The sequence below is a fragment of the Taurulus bubalis genome (assembly GCF_910589615.1).
Source record: "Taurulus bubalis genome assembly, chromosome: 17".
In the NCBI taxonomy this organism is placed as follows: Eukaryota; Metazoa; Chordata; class Actinopteri; order Perciformes; family Cottidae; genus Taurulus; species Taurulus bubalis.
The window spans coordinates 15,226,281-15,245,960 of record NC_136605.1 but is presented as its reverse complement, the minus strand read 5'-3'; the positions used below and the strand labels follow the sequence as shown (position 1 = coordinate 15,245,960).

Below are 19,680 nucleotides of genomic sequence, written 5' to 3'. Positions count from 1 at the left end.
CAACACAGAAAAGCAAGGTGAGGATCTGTGGGATCAAAACATTTCCAGGAATGTACACTACACTCAATCTGACTAATAGTGTCTGGTGCATGACGCTGTCGGTCTGAAAGAAGGATGAGGAGCCTCCAGCTGCTTGTGTTAGACTCTCAATAGGACGCACTATACCGATACACCTCACAGGACTTTTTGCTATGGAGATCAGGCGGCCTGTCTGAACCTGTTGGCTTTTGCTGTAACACCGGCGAGTCTGCTGAGGGGGCTTGAATCACCAGGACAGTGAAAAGTCTCCTTCACTTCAGCTGGCGGAGGGGGCATTGTGGCATCCTCCACTGATCCACAGGTCGAAGGCGTTCACCAGTGGCGCGTTCACCCCGCTCTCATTCTGGCTGCGGGCTGGAGTTCCAGGAGAAAAAGTTGGGCAGTTTGAAGAGCGAATCCCTCCGGCCCGGATCCGGCAGGGTCAAGGTCTCCGGAGCGGACTTCTTCCTGGGGCGCTCCTTCGGCACCGACAGGAACTCCGGGGCTTCGGTGGAGAGAGGAGTGGTCGGGGCGCTGCTGGGGCCGCTGCGGGCGCTGGACTGCAGAGGGGTCTCTGAGATGGAGATGGCAGGAGGGAAGGTGCCAATCTTCAGGTTGGTGGCTTCTTGTGTGGCTCGCTCGTACTCTCTGACTTCCTCCATGGTCATGTCTGCGGGGATTGGATTACACACTTCAAAAGAGGGATCGAACTTCTTCTACAGAGAGGCTTGTGATTAACATAGAAAAATTAAATGGACGTTGGCTATGGTTATACTTTACTAATAGTCCAATTATTGTTTCATAGTTCTATGTCAAGTAACGAGAGAAAAGCAGGACACTAAATACTGACAGTAATACACTGTCACTTATGATCGGTTGCCTGTCGCATAGTGGCTTGAAAGCAAATTAAATAATAATGGCTCAGAGGAGGCGTGAAATGAATCATGAAATAGTGGCGATGAAAAGAGAGTACGCAGTTGAAAACTGTGAACCTTTCAATAAAAATTAAAAACTCAAATCACATTAGACAACCTCATTAATTTAGAAGACGCTTCATTGTCATGGAATACAAAACACTTAACAATAACAAAAACAGCACGATTCAGCTATGAATGTGTCAGTCAACAGGAACCATTCTAAAAATGAAAGCTTGAAGTATCAGGGCTTCACTTCTGCTCACTGGATTTCGGACATAAATTTATATAAATGGCACCATCATGTCGTTAATCTTTGTTAGATTAAATGCTAAACAACAGCACAAAACGTTTTAGAGTTATATCCATTCAGAGAGATTGTCGTCTTTATAAATGTTTAAAGAGAATACTGTAGTGGGCACTGAGTTCAAATAATGTATAAATAACAGTTGTAGCTATGAAATCCATGGGTAAACCACTCAGTTTCTGATATCACAAGGCAACATATCAACACTTGTTAGTGCTTTTCAGTGTACTCAAAGATGCTTTACAACGTAAAAATTGCCTTGTTGCACCCTTAAAAGACATACTTGCATTATCTGTCATTGGTTTTATACTTTTTATGAGGTATTCTTTGAGTTTGATGGGGCTAAAATGGTAAAAAAAAACGTTCTCCTCTTGCTGACTTCAGATTTTTGCCGCATTATCTAACTACAATCTTGACATGAGTCAATGTCTCCACAAAAACTAACCCACGTTTCATCAGCAGTGCCATCTCAAACAAACTTACCAATCCACTCATCCACCCAGGCAAAGGCCTGCCTGTGTCCTAGAAGCAGAACATCTCGAATCACCTGAGCAGAATAAGACAAAGAGAGAGGAAGAGGAAGCAGAAGAGGTGACAGAGGAAGAAAGATAAAGAGAGACAGAGGGAGTTCAAGGAGAGAGGATGTGAATCACAACGCGTTAACTCTGAAGGCCGTTTCAAAACATGTTCATGTTCTAAAAATGTCCTTTCACCCCTTGAAGGTATGTTATTAATATGAGTCACTACCGGTGTTACCGTGTTAGTATTGGCCCTGACGGTGTGTGTGCGTGTGCCTCGGGCAAGGAGAGCACAGAGACGGTTCACCTCAGGGACTGACGCTGTGCAGGGCCAGGTGAAATTCATTTTGGAAATGGGAGATATGGAGTTTAAACTGTGCAGCCGAGGCAAAGGGAGGCGGTGCAAGTTAATCTGTGGCATGTGAACAGGGCAGATATTGTAGAAGGGGAAAATGGAGCGTCTGATTTGGTTCATGACCAACTGGTAGTGAAACGCCTCAAGCACTGACACTGATTTACAAGGGTCAAACCGTTTGACTGAGTAAGGAAAGGGTATTTCTGAGAGGAAATAACTTTTTTTTAAATATCCCTACCTTGTGTACAAACTGCTCCACACGTGTTTGCAGGCCCCAGACTTCAAACTTGACTGTGACCAGCTTGTAGGAGCACATGATGGGTTCTTGGTTGTTGATCCACCCTTCCTCCAGGAGGCCTCGGTTAGTCTTCTTTGACTTGAAATAAAGCAGGTCCTGCAAGGCCATTATACACCAGTTGAGAGAGAAGGTAGGACCAAAACAACATGTACATTATTAAAATGCTGTTTCCCGTCATTTATCTGTCACACACACACTTCCTCCTCCCTGCCTAAAGGACAGGAACCTGCATTTATTCTGAGTCTCTGCTCTCAAACTTAGCGTGCATTAATCACGGCCCCCCCAGAGACTAATTATGCTGTCGTGCTCATTCGTCCTTGGGTCGTGTGTCTGACTGTGACAGTGTGCAGTGATACAACTCTCTTCAGCCCTGCTGGAAAAACACTTGCAGTGGAGGTGGAAAAGGCCTGTTGCATTTGCCTGTGCATAAAACGTGTTGTACGTTAGTGAGCAGACTTTCATTATTTTATAAAATACCACTATTATAGATATACTGAATAGTTTCAGGAAGTATTCTTATTCGCTTTCTTGCTCAGAGTTGGATGTCTGTACATCTAAATAAAAAGCTACAGCCAGCAGCCAGCTAGCTTAGTTTAGCATAAAGACTGGAAACAGGGGGAAACAGCAAGCCTGTTGTGGTTTTACGGGGATAACGTGCCAGGCTCCTGGAGTCTTTGTTGGCAACCTTACACTTCAGGAAGTGACTTAGGCCAGTAAATAGTTAGACATCTAACCCCTGTTAAATCTACAACACATTATTTTTACATTTCAGTTTTTGTACAGATTAACCAAATAATATAACATGTTAGACGTCGGGGTGGGCACATTTTTGTACTTTAGACTATTAGCCAGGCTAGCTGTTTCCACTGTTACCAGTGTTTGTGCTAAGCTAAGCTAACATACTGTAGAATACGTACGAAACAAGTATGTCTGTGATAATTGTCTTTTATTTCTTAAATTTAATATGTGTAAGAAAACTCTGTGTTTGTCTGAGTCCAGCATGTAAAGCAAGAAAAAACAACACATTTGCTATATTAGTTCATTGATGCTTTCGAGGTGTCTGACTTCATTCATGAAACTGGTCTATGTTGTGTATTGTCAGTTGTGCCTGCAAAAAAACCATCATATGATATTTACATTGGCCATGTGACATCCACGTTTAGCCCTGCACTGCATCTCTGAGCTATTTTTAGCTTTGAGAGGATAAAAGCAGAAGACCATAAAGCCTGGTGGGAGGTGTGTGTGTGGGTGTGTGTAAGTGGGGGTGTCAATAATAAAACACCACTGCAGTGACATCATGGCCCCTCGCGATTATTAATAGCTCAGCTTTTTATGACCATCACACCCTGACAGACGGGCAAACACACACACACGCACACACACATACAAATGTCAAATCACCACAGCTAATGTCCATCACCTCCCCCTCACATAAACATGCCTTTCCATCACTCTGAAGAGGCAGATGGCCAGCTCGTGGTCAAAAATGAGCTGGTGCTGCAAGAGAAAGATAACACTCTATTCTGTCAATCTTCTCACAAGCCATCCCTTCTTTTCCTTTTTAATTCATGGACTTGTTTGCCCCCCCCGTTGTTCCTCCGTTCATCTCCATATTCTCTCCTCTACTCTCTCATTTGTATCCTTCCTTCCTCTGTCTTTGTGTGCGTGTATTCATTCGCCCCATGCTCCTCTGCACTCATACAAACAGAAGTATTTGTATCATGAGGTCAACGACTCGACTCCCCTCACCTCGGACTCCTTGTAGTGGCGCTCAGGGATCTCATCATAGACGATGTCCATGAAACACACCTCTGTTTCCTCGTCCCTAGGCTCGCTGCAAAAGATCTGAGGAACAGGGAACAGTTCAAAGTGTGAGGAGGATATTTAAATCCACATATGTTGTGCGTTGTGATGTCCCATGTCTCTTGGTACGGTTGTAATGGGGCAGCTTCACACACTTACTTACAGAAAGTGTGTTCAATATTTCAGAGGAAAGCAGGGGTTCAAAGGCGTTTGGCGGATTGACAATAATGCAATATATCTTGTTGCTCTTACAATTACAAAGCACAAGTGTCCTTCCTTCTGGCTTTAATACACTAAACAAATTGTGAGGATGAATGTGACTCACTCCGTATGGTCTGTGATTTCTTCCTGTGTCTGACTCACTTAGAACAATTTCACTGCTCATGCGTCACAGAGAGGTGAGCACACTTTCCACACGCGTTCATAGAGGTGTAGCGGAAGAGGAAAGGGCAGTGAGAGGTTATTAAAAGAGACGAGGGAGAAGAATGGAGGGAGAAAAAGAAAGACTTCACAAATAGTGAAGGCTGTGGCAGGAAGTGCAAACTTGAGAACGGAAGGAGCAAACACTTTAAAAACACTTTGAAAACACTTTGAAAACACCTCACCTTCAAAAGTGAAATCAGGACCGTCTGTGAAACCATACTGGGTTTGCATCTCCCATGAGCCACCACTAGGTGGAGCCTCGGCCTTTTGTTTTCAGCCAGTTTGGATCGAGGCAGTATTGCATAACACACCACAGAACAAACCAATTATTATTATTGCTATGATTTATGAATATGTAATTGAGCTGCACCTCATGCATTGGAAATAATGTTGTAAAAACGTTCACGCCAATAGTATTCATTATATTAAGCTGAAATGATTAAATGGTTCTGTGATGTCTTTGACATTTAGCTGTTGATTGGGATGTCGCTACAGAACCGTGGATTGTTTATGATTTATTTATGTTCAACTATTGATGGTCTGACTGACCTGCTCCTAACTCTCATAACTTCATGTTTTTAATCACATAAATGTTCCGAAAAGCTTGATCATACTGAGTAAAAACTATCCACAGGACTGAGAACATAGCAGACTGAGTGCTAAACCATCAGCAAAAATCTCACAATGAAATGATACACAATGATGCCGTCACCCTCTGACAAGGAGAGTTCACCAGCTCGGATGAGGAGGCAAGAGCGGTGAAAATATGGGAAGAAAAAAAAAAGAGGCAATAAAATAAAATAAACAAAAACAGGGGACTGGCAAAGGTACAAGACAGGAGATTCTGTTGTTGCCGAGATCCCTTTTGCGTTGTCAGATATACACAATACGCTCCCGACCACACGACACTCGGAGTTCTACTCACACTGTCATTGCTCCCTTTGTTGTCCTCGTATTTGGTCTCTATGTGGATGGAAAACTTGGGCAGGAAGGAGCACTGGAGGGGAAAGAGAAGACAAGGGAGTGAGAAATTGATACGAACAGATGATAATTACATAGTTTAGGTTTGGACCAGATCGCATCGCACAGGAGGAGATGTGAGACTAATTGTGTGTCTCCGAGTGCGTGTTGTATCGCCCAAACCAGATGAGCATGAGTGACTACTCTTTCACTGTGTAGATTTACGGCACCTCTCCCTTTCTTCAGAAGCACCACACACACACACACCACACACGCACACGCACACGCACACGCACACGCACACACACTTTATTGCCTTTGGTATTGACTGCCATTTATCAGCTCTTGAACACAGCAGTTTGATTAGATTAAAACTTAACACTTCCTATTATTATACAACCAAAGAATACTGCTTACATAACCTGCTGATGTACAAGCTGGTGTGTGTGTGTGTGTGTGTGTGTGTGTGTGTGTGTGTGTTTGTGAAAGCGTGTTTATGTGTGCCACAGCAGAACAAAGACAACCGGAGGGAAGAATGAGCTATAGAGTGCAGCAGGAATCAACCCTAAAACCTGCAAAGAAATTAGCATGTTTCGCACTTCCGGTTGCTTTGTTTCTAAGTCCTTGGGTTTTTGGTTACATGCATGAAAGGAGCGAAATGAGACTACAAAACATCATCACGGCGACTGTCTGCCCTTTACAGCCTTAGTGTGTAAACTCACACGATCCTGGTTGTCAATAGCTGAACATTCAATTTTGACTCCTGACCTATGCATTCACGCTTCAAGAATCATAAAAGGTGTTCATTAGCAAAGAATATCTCAAAATGTGTAAGTGTCATCAACGTTTTTTTTACCACAGAACTTATTTACTGCAATAACCCAATGGAAAAATCCCACTGTCTTTTTGCCGAGGGCACAAGTGTGCTGCTATCTTTCTGGTTGGTCTATAATACTATTGAGTATTAATCTCATAAAACAGTATGCAGCATTTTCATGAACTCACGCAGACACACACTCCATGCAGTGTGTATCGTGCTCATGAAGTGGTTGGATGTGACACGATGTGCTGTGAGCATGTACCTTTTAAATTCCTTTAATCTGCTGTCATTCACTTTAGCTTTTCTTTTTCATATTTCTCACACAGAATAAAAGAGTCTGAAGCCTCATGAGCAGCTCTGTGAGGCTGTATTCAGACACGGCGGAGCCACGAGTTAAAGGTGGAAAGAAGAAAGATTGTTGATGATTGAATTAAAAACCCGAACAAATACAACCCTCCCAATTTACCATCCCTCTCGATCCTCTTTGTACACCGATGGCCTTTTCCCCAGACCTTTGCACAAGCACGAATGTTCACTGTTCCCGATTAGCTGTAATAGTTATTTGTTTGTCATTGACTGACTCAAGGAAGCCGCTACCTTGAAACGACAGCTGAATTCTGCCGATGTCAAGAGATGACACGAGGACCGCGGGATCACATGTCGCATGAAAATCCAGAGGTGACACTTTGTTTTGAACAATGGCGGCTCCTTAAGAGGTTAGCGTATATTGGTCCTGCCAAAGCTTCTGTTACATTAGAACTGGGGGGTATTTCTTCATTCAAAGAAGAGAGGAATGACGGGACAAACTATCTGGAGGGTCCAGTTACCAGGGCTGTGTATGAACAAGAGATTTGTACTTTTCAGCACACGCATAGATAAGACAGCTAGCTGACTAGGATTACTCTAAGTACCCACACAAAGTACAGCTGAGGCTCATAGGAATATCTGTACTAAATCCATCAAATAGTCATGATGAAATTTCACTGAGCGTCAACCTGCTGGTGCCGAGTAGAGAGACATGAAGACGACCTATTTTAATAGCACAGTCCTTGTCTTTGCCCCTCCCAATCATTATCCTCATCTTTTGCATCATCAACCCATTCTGGCTAATCATGGCCAACCATTCACGAGCATAATCAGTCCCACGAGGCAGCGTGACTACACAAGCACCATCGACACAGACTATAAATATGAAGCACATCTGGACATCAGTTTTGTTATAGAGGCTCTTATCAAAATCATGATGATTGCTAATTTGAGAACACTGTGAGCAGCTTTGTACACCCACAGCATATTTCTTTCAGGAAACGTTGCTCCTGCTAATTTTTTGGCAACACCCATGTGACTTAACAAACTTCACGACCTCCTGCAACGCCCAGATGTTCCATGTACTTGCACAGTCGCAGGGGAATTGATCGGCCTGCCGCTGATTTTATTTGTGACTCACTGATGCTTCCTTGATGCCTGACAGAAGGCGCGCAGGTAAATGTTCCTCTAATGTCCCCGAGCAAATCATTATGCTTTTTTCTCAGTGACGGTGAATTAAACAAGCGTACCACTGAGAGCTTTGGAGGTTATAAGGAAAATAAGCTTAATTAGTTGATACTTGATCAGTGCAGATTGGGGTTGTACCAAACAATCAGTGAAGAACGATCTCAGGCTGAGGAGGAAGTTCCTACATCTCCATTTTACATTTCAACCTTCATTGTGGTCTTGAGTTTGAGAGGAGTACATTAAACAACTTGATTTCAGATACAAGCAGCTGAAATTATAGGATGATCAGGATTCATCCTGAGTTATTCCTGGCATATCCAAGTGGTAGTTGATCCCAAGCAGACCCACAACACACTGGAGGTATTAAATATACCACTTGGCCTGGGAACACCTTGAGATTCCCAAGGAAGAGCTGAAGGAGAAGAACATCATGTTGTTTAGCACGCTGCCACCATGACTCTGACTCGGATGAGCAATGAAGGGTTGATGCTGATGATTACTGTTAGTTATGTACAACACAAACAAATCATTAAGTCAGAAGGAGATCAACGCAAAGCAAGAAGAAAAAAAGGTAATTACTTTTTAATTTAATTGAGTTTCCAGATCACACATGTAAGATTACATGTGTTTGAAAGATGGGATAGTTGAAGCTAAATGTCACTGTATGGAACATTCTGAAATCGGAGACGAGATGTTGTTACTGTTTGGATTAAAAGAAATTTGCTTCGGGCACAATCTGATGAATGAAGGTAAGAAATGTTACAAACACGTTTATCTTTCTCTCTCTATGTTGTGGGCGCACACGCACACACACACACACACACACACACGCACACACACACACACACACACACACACACACACGCACACACACACACACACTATTTTTCGAAAAGCATTTATTTATTCATGCCTTATATATGACTTCAATCTCATCAAGTTGAATCAGTGTGCACAGTAATACATTGCATTCAGACACACAGCAACATGAACACGTGCCATCACTCAAATGTCAACCAACTAACTGTCAAAAGGCTAAACAGTCTGGAACCTTTCCAGGAAAGGAAAATTATTAAAAGAAGGGAATCTGGTAACGTAATATTGGCGCATATTGCAAGACATTGTGTGCCAATAGACTACAGCGTAAACCCTGTTGACACTACAGACATGCACAGTGTGACAGATGGTATTGCAAGATATTTTTATGTCACGATTCAAAGAACCACGGATTCCCGCTGGAGACTGGATTTTCACATTTGGCATCCAGTACCAGCAGCATTCAGGGAGTGGAACCACTCTGCTCTTTAACCCCACAAAGATCAACATGGCACTTTTTGGATCAAAGTGTTATTCGTATGTGTGATTGTGTGTGCTCATGTGCGTGGATGCAGACGCATTGAGAGTACTCACCGTGTACTCTGACCATATTCCCAGCAGAAGCCATCAGTGTAATGGGCAGAAATGGGAGGTGTGTGATGGGTGCAGACAGGTAGAAGAGGACAGAAGAATGAAACAGTATGAGAGAGATAAGAAAAAACAATTTACTTCAAAATGGACCATTAAGCTTCAGCAATAGCATTTCAGTCTCAGCGAGAGCGCTTAAGACACAGTCTCATAAAAAAAAGAAACATTATGGACATACTGTACACAAAGGAGAACTGCTTCCCTGTGCAGATGCCACCATGTGGTTTTGCATGCTGCCGTGCTTTCAGTTACTCAAAGTACAACATCGCCATAAGGCGATGTGATATCCGCATGCGGACAGTGTATTTACCTGTCAGTATTCTTTCGTAAGCCTGTGTTCCTGTATAGCTTTCCATTTGACCATTTATCTTTCAGTTACACCTGCCTGTCCTCTCTCCATCACTTCCACCGTCCTTCCTGCCCTCTGCCCATTGTGAATATTATAGAAGATTGCTTCTTTATCCCTTTCCCCTCCAAATGATCCCATATGATGGCTGTCATCAGGCAAACAGAGCCATGATTATAGAGGGCTGCAGAAAATGGGAATTTATGTGTGTGTGCATTTTTCAAGTAAAAATCTTTGGAAAGCCATGCTATTACAGAGGGAGAGCTCTTTATTTAAAGAGACAGGGGTTGCCTAGTTATTAGTTAGTATTTGTTACATAATATAGTGTTCTTTATGTAATACTGGTGGGACAAATGGGCATGTATACACATGCTTATTCATGAAGGAGTATACCTGATAACTGTAGCACAAGGATGTGTAATTAAATCATTACCTGTGATAGTGTAGGGGTAATAGTTCCAAGCCTTCTCTGTGACATAGAAGATTTTAGGGACCACTGCTCTGGCCCAGCTGGGCAGCTTGCTGAAACATAGAAAGAGAACGGATGTATTTGTAAGACTGATAATACAAACAACTTGTGTAATGTACAGTAAAAGTAGCCCTCTCTTTAGGTTACTCCACTCCATTCCTATCACCCAGAAAAAGCAATGACAAGCATCCAACTGTTCGGAGCCATGGAGGCCTTACAAAGAAGCCATGATGGCCCCTGGGGAAGTTACAAAATGACACTGATTACACGCTCCACCCTGCAGTGGAGTTTCACCGGAGCCTGAACCGTGATGGATACGGAGAGGGGCACGGAGGGCGGAAAGCACACAGAACTAGCTATTACTCAGCACAAATTGATTCTAAATGCGGAGAGTTGCAGCCAAGTAGCCGGCATTTTATTGGGCGTCCAATTAAAATGCAAACGATTACTGCGGAAGAGAAACAACGGGGGCCAAACCTCGCTGAGCTGGAGGGAGATTACCAAGGCAAAGATTTGAAGAAAATCAATGCACGATTTCACAGGTGAAAAGACCAGGTTTATGGGACAGTAATACCTTGAACAATGAACAGCCTCTCTCATTATTGAATCCCATCAGAAAAATCACTGCATTCCAGATTACAGTTGGTTCATATTGCTGCTGAATGAATTTCAGCCAATCAAGCGAGGCAAACAGCACCATAATTGGACACAATACCAACATTAAGCTCTACCAAGTTCCGCTTTCAGGATAATTATCTTTTACACCAGCCCTTGATTATTTTTGCTCCCACATTATCACCCGTGTCCTTTTTTATTCTGTGTCTAGCGGCTGTAATTGAATGTGGAAATTATACCGAGTCTGTACGGACCGCTGGGACGAGACGGACGGTTCCCTCTGGTCTCTCTCCAATGGACTGTCAAACAGACTGGGGAGTGTGCAGACACAGCAGACCGGTCACACGCTGCCTTCACACACACATGCACACACATACACACACGCACACACACACACACACACACAGACTGCAGCTATAACATGGTAACAGGTGGTCTGTGGGTGGAGAGAGAGGCAGGCGAGACGTCCGACAGTGACTGCTCAAATTATCCATCACTTACACTGACCTTATCTCCCTCTGCCCCCCCCCCCCCCCCCCCCCAACACACACACACACACACACACACACACACACACACACACACACACACACACACACACACACACACATACACACACACACACAACTAAATCTTCCCTTCTTCTAAGTTTGTCAATGACACTTCACAGCTCCCAAAGGCCCACTTACTTGTCACTCCCAACCATGAAACCTTCCCCTCTCGGCCTCTCTGTTCATCTCTGTCTCATTGTCTTACTTTTGGGAATGAGTGACCCAGTTGTCTGTGACAACAGTATTTGATTCTGATCAAGGTGGACTTCATCTTATCAGTCATTTCTTCTTTGTATGGCGCTCTTTTTCAGTTTGAGCATTATGGAACTATAGAGGAGTGAATGGGGCAAGAGCACCAAATGGCCCATTATTGTTAGGGTTGATTACAATAATGCTCTATAGCCGTAAATACAACACTCTTTTTATTTACCACTGTGTCCCCATGCATTTCTAATATCTCCTGTTTTGTCTCTTGCGCTGTTTTTCGTGTAAGCAGAGCGTCGTCATTGCTGTTTGTTGTCTGACAGTGTGATAGTCTTGGTAACACACCACTAACTATGAGCTTAGTGTTAAATACTCAGCACTGTATCGGACTGTAGGTGTACCTGATAAAGAGGCCGCTACTCTTTCAGTTATCCAAAAGCTTTAACATTCTTCCATCTTCTTATCCATTGTGTTTGTTTACCTCTCCTCCTTTGAAATTGTTGTAGATCTGATAAGAGTAATCAATGAAGTACTGAACCAGACTTTCACTTGGATTCGTGTCATCAGTATACTCAATAAAAAGTCCAACTGTCCTTTAAATTCTGTGGAATTGTACATACTATATGTGTTGCTGCTGTAATGCTGTTCAGCTAAATTGATGCAGGTTAGTGATGAGGGTTCACATTCACAGCAAAAGCACTAATGAGAATGAGGAGACCACACTTCAGACTGCACATGGAGAATTAAATTGCAATCTACATGACAGAAAATGAAATAATCAATTCCACGGTTATCAAGTTAAACAAAGCACAGGAAAATAGGCTTGGAGGGAGATGAGAAGGGAGAGCGAACCACATTGTTCTCTTGCTTATTTCTGATACACAACAGCAATGCTCAGTGCAGCTCGCAAAGCCTTATGATACCTAAAATGTGTCCTATATGTGACGATTCATACTCAGCTATTTATTTGAATCAGACTAATGTTGACATTAACACATCATAATATATCTAAGCAATGGCTAATCTATGTCTTCACATCAAGGTCTCTCCTGATAGCTTCATCAGCAGCTGCCTCACACACGCTGACCTGTGATAGAATACTGAGGATCATTAGTGTGAGATGGAATATGTATATATATATATATATATATATATATATATATATATATATATATATATATATAGTATATACAGTCGCCATTTCTCTGGAGCTAGGCAATCAAAGACAGGTTTCTCTTTTTGGGATCAATGTTGTATTAAACCACATTCATACACATTGTTACTACATTTTAAAATGAACATCGAACATACGCTGCATGGCAAGAGGAAGACACTCACTTGTTGAGGTAGATTCGTTTCTCGGTGAACTGGCCTGATCCGTGCTCGGGGTCTTCGTATGGCTCGTTCTGGACCACCTCCACCCCCTCCCCACGCTCACTTTGTTCATGACTGTGCTTACTGATCATATACAGCTGGCCAATCTGGTACTGGGAGACAGACAGGAGACAAACAAACAGAGAAGCGTGACATTAGATTGATTGTTTTATTAAATCTTGTGAGACGATTAAGGCAGAAGGAGGAGGTCACGCTAACATACTAACATTGTCATAGCAACAAACTGTCTGCAGTTCAACTCTGATTAGGGAAATAAATGTGAATGGAAACAACATGCTCTTTGTTTGAAGTCCAACAACGGACTTAACGGTATAATTGTATAGCAGCCATAAAAATAAACACCAAAGGGAAAATACCAGGATTACTGCTCTCACTGAGTGATTCTGACACCTGGGGACAGTCGCCACAGCGAAGGAAAGCTGGGGTATTATGAGCTGTCTGCAGCATCGTGACACGGGCCTCATGTCAGGTCAGGACCACCGAGCAGTACAACAATAGTAACACCAGCAGCAGCCAGCGAGGTGAAACTATACCACGGGCCCCTTGTGGTTCATTAGTCAACACCCACATCGTTCTCTCGTCACCAAATGACCCACTTGGCCCAAAGTCAATGTCCCTTTTGGTCGCTCACACTGCAAGTATTTTCCGTACATTTGGAAAACGACAAGCATTAGCGCGAGAGTGCTCCAGGAGGGAGATTTCCTACTGCTTGTAGGCCTATTTCCGGGCCGGGGGAAATCGATACGGCCTTGATGGTGACTTTATGCCCCCCTGCTGGAATGCCAACGGGTCATGTAGGACTCAACTGCCACACACACAAACAGAGCGACCAATGATAGCTGCGTTAAGCTAATGGAAAAAAGACAAGGACTGCCTGGCTGACTCAATATCCAGCCACAAAAAGCAAGGAATGAAGAGAAGAGACATTTGATAGCGGAGTGGAAAACAGCAAAGCCAAAGTGTGCCAGTACACCAGCTCTGGGTGTAACTTATTTTAACCACAATGCCAAATTCTTCCATCAGAAAAAGCTGAGGCAAAGTATTCGTAGCTGGAATGTTTATGGCCGTACATTGACTGAACAGCTGTTGGAGTCTGGCATAATTTTTCCGCTGCGATGACACAGTCACGGGCCAGGCAGGAGGATCCTGTGTCCTTAGGCACACACAAGCACACGACACACATACAACGCACAGCGGCAGTGAAGCATGTGTGCATACGAAACAACAATACGGAAGAGAAGAGGCTTCATCTCGACAACTTAAAGCTGCTCTCATCAATATCACTATTACTAATGGATCCAATGATTCCATGCATGTAAAAGGGGGTTGAACACAGATCATTATCAGCTGTTCTTCACAGCTCTATGAAGTGTTTCAGCATCAGTGAACTCAATGTTTTGGTTTTATGGCCTTCAAATTCTCACTGTAGTCATTTTCAGAGGCAGCTTGTTTTAAGAAAAATACACTCTAAAAATCAACCTGGCCAGCAGACAGACAACTGGAGTGACTAGCTGCTGAATATTTTGGAGCATTTAGCATCTAAAGAGACAGATACTTCACTCAGGAGTTGGGGGGAAACCATAACAAAATATGCTGAGTGCTAACATGTTGACAGCCTGTTGTGATGCCAATACATTTACCTATGCAGTTTTAAACACATAGATCTTTGTAAAACTGCAATATCATTATAATATATATGAGGCGATGAACAAGGGCCTAGAAAATCATACACATGCAAAATACATATCGTGGAAACAGCATCAACAGACAGGAATAGCTGTCACAAGGTGAAACTAAACACCAGGGATATACAAAGGACATACATGACACTCATAAGCAACTCATTAATAACAAATTAGACCCGTCTAAAGTTGCTAAAGTGAGTTAGTTATGCAAAAGCGTAGTGCTCGCTGTAATGAGTTGACACTATTTTGAAATGAACCACAGCATTACAGTATCATTTGTTGCACATTTAATCTGTATTTATAATACGGGTAGATCAAATCAAGCATTCTGATTGGTTGAGAGTGAGTCACGGGGTGTAGTTTATTCAGCCATAAAGTACTGTACAGCCTGTTTACATTTAGAGCGTTCCATATCAGTGCGCACTTAAAATAACAGGTAGATTTAAATTGCGCGACCGTTAGTTGTCATTTCAAGCTTGACAGTAACCAAGCATGTTTCGTGTAAACTTTAATATTGCAACGTCCGCAGTAACGACTCGCAGACGTTGGTTTCCTTAACTTGCAGGTGTATTGCTTGGTGTGTTCACAGTATTGCAACGGGGCTCTTCGCCAACAGTAACGTTAGCCCAAACGAAACAGCTAACAAGCTCACTTAGCATCCCCCACACTAGCATAACGAACGACAACACACACGTCACTTCCTCCCTAACCTCAATATGAGGAATGAAAATCGTGATAATTTCCAGTGAGAGATAATTACGTCGGTAATTTCCCGACGTGAGGCAAGTTCTCTAAACATCATGGAGAAGAAAAATGACGGAGAAAAGACGGACAGAAGCAGCGAGAGCACTTCTTTACATCGGTGGCATCCTTCACCCTGCTTTCAACCGGCCTGGTTCAAGTCTTTGCCTAACAACTCCCTTGAACAGTACATTATTGCACAACACAGTACTGCCTATCGTACCTTTTTGCTTAATTAACATATTCTGTCAGTGTCATTATGATAGAGAGCGGGGACGTCCACGACATTCAGACAGCTAAAAGAAGAAGAAGGTTGAGGTTATCATCTAAAATCAATAATTACATTTCCAGAGATTCCTGTTTCGGCAAAACACAGATGAGATGTGGTTGAACGGCACACATAAATCTGCCTGCGAGATGAAAAGCATCAAGGCAGAATGCACTCGAGGAGACCTCTGAATGCCACTCTGATGGCCAGCAACCGCGTATTAACATTAAGCACCATCTTTCATGTTTCCCGTGGCTCATTCAGGGCTGAGACTTATTGTGTAAACACGCCAGCTGTTATGATGTCCTTCCTACCTGCCATTGTATTCGGCCCCTGTGTGCGGTCTAACTGATGGCTGCTGCTGATGAATGAGAGGCTGCTTTCATTGTTGTCTTTGGAAATCTTGCTCTAATGACTAGGAGGGAAAAGTGGCCCTTTGCCTCAGGTTGAAGTGGCCATGAATGATCTCTTTTTATCTCTTTCTATTCCTCCCTGAAGAAAGTAGAGCCATTGGGTTGGATCAAGGGCTGACAGCAATGAGAAAAGATGTTTCATCGGAGGTCCTTTTTCTTCTACCTGTCATTTGCAGAGGTGTCAATTAACGAAGTACAAATACTTCGTTCCCTTACTTAAGTAGAAATTTTGGGTATCTATACTTTACTGGAGTATTTATTTTATCTTACATTTTCACGCAAATATCTGTACTTTCTACTCCCTACATTTTAAAACTATATCTGCGTTTTAAACGCTCTCAGGGTGAAGATGGCAACAGCAGCTCTCATGTGAGGAGCAACCGGAGTTCTCCTCGCACCGGAGCAGCTCTCTGAACCCGGAGCAGCTCTCCTGCTCCAGGTGAAACGAGCCAAAGTGCTTCTACCAACAATGAGCTGCTGGCTTCACATATTACAAAAGTACAAAGTACACGAATATAAGACTAAGTCATTAATAAATACATGGACAAATGCCTGTACTTTCGGGTAAATGGTTACGGTACGCCGTTAACAGGTTACGCTAGCGCATGCGCGATTTGACGCGACGCCGTGAGCTCCGTGAGCTCGTCTTTTCCTGCTGTTGCGTTTCTCAAAATAAAAAAACAGATCTAAGCTCAATATTGAGCATGAATTGAGAGAGGCCGTATCAAATCTACAACCCCGTTTATAACATATGTGTCGAGGAAAGCAGGTCACTGCAGCCACTAATACTGATACAACCTGATGCTCACATATGTGCACTCATTCTGTTTTGTTTGGCAAAAAAAATTAAAAGTTTATTGTTTTCCACAATGAGCTATTTAGTAGTAACTAAATATGAGTTATTTTTTTGCACAGATAGAACTTACACAAAACATTGTCTGATGGGGCAATCTGATTTACTTGAAAGTGATTGCAATTGTCTTTATTCTGTTATTTATAAAAGCACAGATGAGTCACACAATTACATTATTTACAGAAAAAGTTTGAGAACCACAGCTTTAAGTGTTTGTGTCGGAGTCGCCGCCTATTTTGCACTATTACAATACTTATAGGCAACTAGTTATCATGTCTTCCGCTCCATGAAACGCATGTTAATGCTCAGTAGTACACATATGGTACTTTAATGTATTTGCATTGTAATAAAATGTGATCATTTTAAATGGGCATGTATGCAGCTGAAACGAGTTTAACATTTTAAAACATTATGGCCTTTATAAAAATGATTGTTTTGGGGGAGGTGGAGTAGTGCACTATAGGCCCCTGAGACGCGGCTTAAGAGTTTGTCCTTAATGGAAAAAAAACATTCCCCTTACATTACTTTTACTTTTATACTTTTAAGTAGTTTTTAAACCAGTACTTTTACACTTTTACTTAAGTAAAAAGCTTGAGTTGATACTTCAACTTTTACAGAAGTATTTTTAAACCCTAATATCTATACTTCTACTTGATTAATGATTGTGAATACTTTTGACACCTCTGGTCCTTTGATTTACATATACAGTCAATTTTCTATATTTCTTTCTTCCTTACTTCTTTTTATATCCTCACCCTACTGCTATGTCTTCACCTAATTTCAACCTGTCCTTTTGTGAACACTCTGACACCAAACCTCATTATGTGGTATCTGTGAAAGCCACATACAGTTCAGTCACTTTCAGCACTCAGTCCTCAGTACCATTAACTCTGGTGACAGTTATTTCTGGAGGTTGAGAGCTCAAAACTCAGAGGGAGAAAAAATATCATCCTGATGTTGGTCCCTCTACTTAATTTCTTTCAATCCTTTTGTGAAACTCCTCTGTTTTCATATCTGTCAAACATGAAGCTACAGCCAGCAGTCGTTAACTTAGCTCAGCACATATAATGGAAACAAATGTTTAATCTAATGCCCCAAGCCCAGAAATAGTTCTAGACATCACTAAACCCGCTGCTAATAACTGAATTGTCATTTTTGTCTCATTTGGACCAGAGCTACAATGATTAATTTATTAGTTGTCAACTATTAAATTAATTTCCAACTATTTTGATAAGCATTTTTATTGGTTAAAGTTTTTGTAATACAAAAAAGTCAAAATGTTCCTTAATTGTAAATCATTTCTTGTTTCTTTACAACTCTTATCTATGACAGTTTTCTGAATATCTTTGAGTTGTGGACAAAAGAGATTTAAATATGTCATCTTGGGCTTTTGCAAACACTGATCAAAGATAATTAACAGATTAAATCGACAATGAAAATAATCGTTAGTTGCAGACCGACTCTGTAAGAAGCATAATTGCACCTTTACTCTCCGTCAGTAAGCCAATAAGCAAATTTACTAAATATCAAACTTTTACGTTAATAAGCAGATGAATATTACAATATCACATCACAATGTCAGTTCAAAGTAATAGCAGCAATGTCTTGGTTACATTTAAATGTGGTCCCCAACACAGGAAATAATTAAACAAAATACCTTTTGGTATTTTACCAAGTGAATGCAAAAAAACAATAACAAAAACCTCCAGTGCATTAAAGAGCCATGGCTTAATATGCATTTATGAAAAGTAAAATACTATTTAAAGATGAAAGTAATGAACCAATTCTATGATCAAGCTGTGTCGCTTACCGCCCCCCTGTTCTAACACAACAGCAGGTGGTGGGGAGCTGTCATTGTGCTGCAGCCAAGGAGTGTGTTAGTGCGAGTGTAAGATAACACACACACACACACACACACACACGCACACACACACACACACACACACACACACACACACACACACACACACACGCACACGCATAAGACAATACTGGGCACAATGCATACATGTAATTAAAATTCAACCAAAGACAGAGTAATTACTGCTTTTCAGCATAAATAAGTGTGTTCCTGTTCAGATAAATGGCTTCTGCAGTTGTATGTCCATTTTAGGGTTGTGTGTAGGTTTATAAAAACTCACTGTTCGGCTTGTATCACTGTTTTTAGTCACGAATCATAAAAGTTATAAATGTAATCCTTGTACTTTGTTATAGTCATCTTTTGTGGATATTTGCATACAAACACACAGAAAGGACTGTATTTTTATTGCAAAAAAAGATTTAGAAGTTGTATTTATACATTATGAGCTGATTACAATTAGTGTTAAGAAGTTAAACATGTCCTAATTCTTTCTCTAAAATCTATTTTAAGCGTGCGTGTCTGTCCACGGCTAATCTCTCATTCTGCTGCAGCAAATTGCACATTATTTTTGGTGTCCAGTTTTGACTGCATGCTCAAGGACCTCTCGTGGTTGTGTTGCCTTACACACTTTGAAAACAGCTTGTATTGTCAGTGTTTTATACTGCAATTGACTGCCTGCTGACTCCTCGCTCACTACTCTTAACCCGCCACCGGCCAGCAAGTGATAACAGTTCAGTGCATCTCGACCCCCAGTTACTCACCAGTACTCTGCGCCCATCGATTGCATAGATTGTGCATCACCAGCAATTTGTGGCCAGAGACAGTGTTCGGTGCCCTTTTCTGAGCATCAACCTCACGTTTACACTCGTATTGTAGGAAAAATAGACTTGAAGCATAAATAAACG

The 19,680-nt window shown here is 42.0% G+C and overlaps 1 protein-coding gene across 1 annotated transcript in view; it reads right to left on the bottom strand.

Annotated features, from left to right (window-relative positions):
- Positions 1-377: 377 nt before the first annotated feature.
- LOC306749427 (cytoplasmic phosphatidylinositol transfer protein 1-like) overlaps positions 378-19,680 on the bottom strand; it is a gene marked incomplete at both ends in the record, with an annotated part of 36,673 nt that continues 17,370 nt past the window's right edge. Inside the window, 8 exons of the mRNA XM_079232720.1 lie at positions 378-688; positions 1,723-1,786; positions 2,351-2,506; positions 4,160-4,255; positions 5,562-5,633; positions 9,321-9,328; positions 10,154-10,242; positions 12,898-13,046. Coding sequence (XP_079088846.1) covers positions 378-688; positions 1,723-1,786; positions 2,351-2,506; positions 4,160-4,255; positions 5,562-5,633; positions 9,321-9,328; positions 10,154-10,242; positions 12,898-13,046 — 945 coding nt within the window. The remainder of the gene's footprint in view (positions 689-1,722; positions 1,787-2,350; positions 2,507-4,159; positions 4,256-5,561; positions 5,634-9,320; positions 9,329-10,153; positions 10,243-12,897; positions 13,047-19,680) is intronic.